This window comes from Rhinopithecus bieti, unplaced genomic scaffold (assembly GCF_001698545.2).
Source record: "Rhinopithecus bieti isolate Rb0 unplaced genomic scaffold, ASM169854v2 scaffold_13551, whole genome shotgun sequence".
NCBI classification, from domain to species: domain Eukaryota; kingdom Metazoa; phylum Chordata; class Mammalia; order Primates; family Cercopithecidae; genus Rhinopithecus; species Rhinopithecus bieti.
Genome location: NW_016807519.1, coordinates 115230 through 121229, shown reverse-complemented (window position 1 = coordinate 121229; position 6000 = coordinate 115230). Strand labels below are relative to the sequence as shown.

Here is a 6000-nt window from a genome sequence, read left to right as displayed (position 1 = left end):
AAAAAAAAAAAAAAAAAAAAAGCTTTGGGAACATGATATAAACGATTGTATCAGTTTTAATCCAAGACAAATGGAAAGAAGTAAAGTGGAACTACTCTGAGTTGCATGTCTACCTGCATGGCCTTTTAGTAGGATGTAGTAGCTAAGTCACTACTGCAGCTTGGGGTTTGGAGTCTGACTCTGGTTCGAAACCCTACTCCAAAACCCAAGCTGCAGAATAATATATGGAAAATACTTCCTGACACAAGAGAAGCACTAAATAAATGTCTCCCACTCCCTCTGTAGGTTTTTTTTTCCCCTACAGAGTCCTAACACATGATTTGAACTCATTATTTTTAAAGATTTACTTTGTAATCTGTTATTATTGTTTCAAATATTTATATCATTTTTCCATGCTGGAGCTCACTGAAAAGTATAATATTATTTCGCAGCTTTTGCCATCCTTAACAAAAATGTATTTTTGTAAAATATTAGATGAAAAGTATACTTTGCAACAGTAGCATTTCCTTTTGCATAAGATCTGATTTTAACCTGATATTCTTTCAAAAGGAAATTTCTACTCAGTCTCCAATACCTGGACTGGTTTTTCTTACCCTCTGTTGTGTTACCAGAGGGTTTTCCAGATACCGATGATAGTAGCAGAAATAGCCAAGTAACTTATGTTCTGAAGTACATTATCCCACCACAGTAAAGCCATCCCACATGTATTTGGTTCTTAACTATTAACTAATCTAAGTGATAAAACATCTTTTCCTACAAGGCAGTTTTTTTTTTTTTTAATTTTTTTGACATGGAGTCTTGCTCTGTCACCAGGCTGGAGTGCAGTGGCACAATCTTGGCTCATTGCACCCTCCACCTGTGGAGGTCAAGCGATTCTCCTGCCTTAGCCTCTCAAGTACCTGGGACCACAGGCATGTGCCACCACGCCCAGCTAATTTTTGTATTTTTAGTAGAGATGGTGTTTCACCGTGTTGACCAGCATGGTCTTGATCTCGTGATCCACCCGCCTCGGCCTCCCAAAGTGCTGGTATCACAGGTGTGAGTCACTGTGCCTCGCCAAGGCAGTTTTTTAATCTGTTTTATTTTCAGATAGATAATTTGTTCTGACTTTACAAAATGGAAAACAGGTTCTGTATCTTTGGTGGCTTAATACAAGAACTGTCTTATATATACTGTGTATATTCAGTGTTTATTGTTACTGTTCTTAGAGTTCAGACATGTTGCTGTAGTCAAACTTGAAAAGGTATTTGGGTATGGTGTGGTTAAGAGTGTCCTTTATTTTATAAATTCATTTAAAAGCCAAAATTTTTCCAAGAACTAAATTGCGAAAGGCTATTGGAAAATGCTTCTAATTTACCAGTATCTTCAGAGTTTATAGTTTTCAGTTCAGATACAAGGAACTTATTATTTTGAAATTTGTGACGTGTAATTTTAGCATTTGCTTGCAGAATCAGCAACCCTGCCAGTTTCTGGATAGGATATATTATTTTCTTCCTTTTCTTTCCTAGGCCCAGCAGTGAGAAACTTTCACAATCCGTAATAGATGGTGTGACTGTTGTAGGAGGTCAATTCCATGGTATGTAGTTATCCTGAGTTGGAAATTAAACAATCTTTAAAAAACTTTTATTTACAAAAGTAATGTATATTTATGTAGAAAAGTGTGAAAATACAGATGAACAAAAAATGTTTAAAAAATGAACTCCTGGATACAAAATGCTAACTTTATAAATAATCTTCCAGGTCGTTTCTGGGCAGGCATGTTTTGTTTTACCTATGGCAGTACTATAGGAGATTATAGGTGAGAAATTCTGAACAAATGTAACTTCCTTTACTTTGGTAAGGCTGAATTTCCTCAAATAAAAACCTTTTTAAGTACTTGAAGATGATCATTCTGGGGAGCTTTGTCAATATTAGATTTTCACTAATAGCTGGTCTCCTGTGAAATCAGCTGTTACCTGTCAAGTAGTGATGGGCAGTATCTTTGACAGATAGTTCTTTATGTTATATCAAATGACAGATAATTAAATGAAACACACTAGGATCCCCTTCTCACACTGTGTCTATTGTGAAGGCATTGCCTCCACTATGTTTTGAGGTAAATATTTTCCTGGTGTGAGATCTTTCTCATTAAAACAAACATCCACTCTTGACCTTTGAAACCTCCTCTGACTGAGTTCTGACTGTGTTCCCTTCCTGCACAGTCAGTCTGGCCTCTGCTGAGGGCTTGCTCTGCTTACCTTGTCTGTTTCCTCCTCTTCTATCATTCTTCAGCCTTCTGCAGGTGAGTCTCTATCCTTACCTCTCCGTGAAATAAATGTCTTCCCAGCCCATCCCTGGCATCCATCTGCATTGTTATTGCCAAATCTTGTGGATATTGTAAAGTAGGGATTCTTAACCAGGGACCTCTGTGGCATGTCTGGGACTGCTCCAGAGGACCTGTGGACCTCATGATACGATGTACAGAGTGTTGCCCGCACAAGCACTTTCCCAGGGAGTGTACAAGTACCTCTGCTCAGATACTCAGAGGGGGCTGTGATCTAAAAATAATTTTAATAATTTATGCTTTAAAGTTCTTACAGTTGAAGTCTTTGTAGCTTTCCATAATGTTAAAGCTCTTTCTTTGAGCTTCTACTTGGCCACTATTCCATATTGGTCTTCTCTGTTGGCCCCTCTTCTGTCTCTTTCAGGGAGGACATTCCTCGGGACTCTCTTTCATTCTGCATGATTTCTGAATGATTATCTCTACTGCCATAGCTTGAGCTACCTTATTTATTTATTTATTTATTTATTTATTTATTTATTTATTTATTGTTTGAGATGGAGTCTCACTCTGTCACCAGGCTGGAGTGCAGTGGCTCGATCTTGGCTCACTGCAATCTCCGACTCCCTGGTTCAAGTGATTCTCCTGCCTCAGCCTCCTGAGTGGCTGGGATTACAGGTATGTGCCACCACACCTGGCTAATTTTTGTATTAGTAGAGATGGGGTTTCATCATGTTGGCCAGACAGGTCTCGATCACCTGACCTCATGATCCGCCTGCCTTGGCCTCCCAAAGTGCTGGGATTACAGGCATGAGCCACCGCGCCCAGCCTCATTCATTTATTAATTCATCAAACATGTTTTACTACCTGATGTGTACCTCCCTCTAGTAGTCTGTTTCTGTTTGACTGTGTATCACAACCCATAGTAAGAAACCCATTATGTGTCATGACATGTCAATGTGTGCTTGTATGTGTAACTGAAATAATAGTTTGAATAAACAATGCTCATCCTTCCTACATGACATGCAATCATCTGTTTAAAATGCACAAATGCTGGTTTGTGTCTCACTAAGTAGATTCCATGGCCCATTGGCAGGCTGTGGCCTGCAATTTGTAAAGCATTGATCTGAGTGGTGTCCTCCCTTAGGTGGCCTGCTTCTATGTCGTGTTCACCCTGCCCCAAACTATTCTTTCTGTCATCCCCAGAATGGTTGTCTTTTTCAGCATTTTCATTCCATCTCTAGAACCATCACTCTTCTAGTGTTTTAGTCTAGAAAATGTTGAGGGTAATTTTTTTAAGCTTTCCTTCATTTCTCTCTTCAGCTTAGTGTATTTCAGGAAATGAAAAAAGGTTAATGTAGGGAGAATGGGGGTTAGAAGAGTAGGGAGGTAAGGTGGGGCTAATTCATACGAAACCTTGGAGGTCATGGCAAGAACCTGGGCTCTATTCCAGAGGCAGTGGGACTCCATTAAAGGATTTTATGCAAGAGAGTGATGTGATCACATTTTCATTTAAGCCAGTCCTCTGTTTGTCGTAGAGAGAAGGGAAAGGAGAGTTGTAAGAAGGAAAGAGACCAGCTAGGCCACTCTTGAAAAACTGGTATTGCATTCAAAGGATTTTGTGATATATGGGGAGAACAGAACTGTGAAGAACACATTCCAGGTTTCTGAGTTGATGAGTTGAATAGATAATGCTGTTCATTGGGTACATAAACTAGTCATTTAGTAAATGTTTCTTTGGTAATTTTGATATTGGTCATAAAATTATTTTGTTTCTTCCTTTAGCATGTCTTTTAGAATAATGGGTTCCTCTAGTCAACACTTCCATTAAACTAACCTAAGCTCTTATTTGCATTTTTTGAGCTTCTCCATCTCCTCCCATCTCATCATTATACCAGAGCTAAGGTTGCCTTCATAAGGTACCATTTCTGTTAAATCACTTCAGGGCTCAAGAATTTAAAGTGACTCCTTTTTGCCTCCAAATTGTTGTGTTTGAGGTTCAGGTCCAACTGACAGGTTTAGTCACTGAATATTTACTTATTGGTTACTGGTCCAGCTTTGCTATCCATTTTTCTTTGTTTTTTGCTCTTGGTGCTTTTCTTACAAGTTAGCTATGTTTAACTGTAAGCTGGTTTTCTTTCTTTTCTTTTTTTTTTTTTTGAAAATTACGGGATGTTTTTGAGGTTTATAATGAAAGTACAGTCCTTTAGTAAAGTTTAGTCTTTGGCTTCTGCTGGGTACCTGGGGCACTGGCTGGGTTCACTTTAAATTGATTCATGACAGGCCGGGCGTGGTGGCTCACACCTGTAATCCCAGCATTTTGGGAGGCCGAGGTGGGTGGATCATTTGAGGTCAGGAGTTTGAGACCAGTCTGGCCAAGATGGTGAAACCCTGTCTCTACTAAAATACAAAAAATTAGCCAGGTGTGGTAGTAGGCACCTGTAATCCCAGCTACTTGGGAGGCTGAGGCAGGAGAATCCCTTGAGCCTGGGAGATAGAGGTTGTAGTGAGCTGAGATGGTGCCAGTGCACTCCAGCCTGAGCGATACAGTGAAACTCCATCTCAAAAAAAAAAAAAAAAAAAAAAAAATCTGACACAATTCCTTTGGACTCCTGCGGTTATGTATGTTTGGGCAGGAAATTCATTTGAGGGCCTGTGCTTGGTAACAGCTCTTCAAGAATGGGTTTTCCCCTCTTCCCTGCTTAGTGTTAAGATAACTGTTGTGGGAGTGGTGACATGGGGTGATTAATTTCTGACTCATCCTCACACTGAAGGTATAGTTCTTTGGGATTTCAACTTCATGAGAGTCTAGTCTTCTACTGGGTTCTGCATCTTAGATCAGCGTGGGCTTTTTTTGCTCTGAAAACTGTAGCTCAATTTCTAGTTTAGAGGAATTACTTCAGAACAAAACTGGCTTCCAGACTAGCTTAGATCTTGGAGTTCTTGCCTTCAGGTATGTTTCGGCCTGATAATTCTGTAACTTGCCAGCACTGTAGTTCTTTTTAAAAGGAGATTTTTGTCTTTTATCTAGCATTTTAGTTGTTTCCAGAATGATTCATCTGAATTACGTAGTTTGCAATGTTACTGGAAAGAACTCAATTATTACTTGTCGACATTGCTTTATATTTACATTATTACCTGTTTATATGTAGTGATTTTTTTTTTTTTGGCTACTAATAGTTATATTTCTTTTTAAGATCATTTTTGTTTTCTAAGATGTCTGAGATGACAAAAAAGGATTTGTCATCCTGAAATTCCTACATATGAATGCATTTAAACTTTTTTCTCTTTGTTAAGAAATATGGTGAATTGCTTTTTGTATTTCTATGATAGATTATGGCTTGTTAACAACACCCCAGCTGCACTACATGGTGTATTGTCGAAACACGGGTGGCCGATATGGAAAGGCAACTGTAGAAGGTTACTACCAGAAACTCTCTAAGGCTTTTGTGGAACTCACCAAACAGGTGAAAAGTTTATTGAACATGGTTAGAGTTCAAACAAATGAATAAAGTAACATAGTCTACTGAACAGATTATCTTGTTTGTCATGCCTCCTCCTTCCTTTTCCAAAAATGCTGCATATCTCCTTTTTTGTTTTGCTCTAGGGCTACTCAAGGTTCTGGTCTATGTATCCTGCTAACTTACATTGGCGTTTACTTGGCAAAGCACGTAGTACATTCTGAGATCCTTTGGGGAAGAAAACATGGTGGGAGTCTTGACGATGGTTATCATAAGTAT

General features: G+C 38.9%; 1 protein-coding gene across 4 annotated transcripts in view; it reads left to right on the top strand.

Annotated features, from left to right (window-relative positions):
* The window catches only part of PGM3 (phosphoglucomutase 3), a 28308-nt gene that overhangs the window by 4831 nt on the left and 17477 nt on the right, over positions 1 to 6000 (top strand). For all 4 annotated transcript variants that reach the window (XM_017882622.1, XM_017882621.1, XM_017882623.1 and 1 more), the window contains 2 exons: positions 1509 to 1576; positions 5594 to 5727. In XM_017882622.1, the coding sequence (XP_017738111.1) occupies positions 1509 to 1576; positions 5594 to 5727 (202 nt within the window). The remainder of the gene's footprint in view (positions 1 to 1508; positions 1577 to 5593; positions 5728 to 6000) is intronic.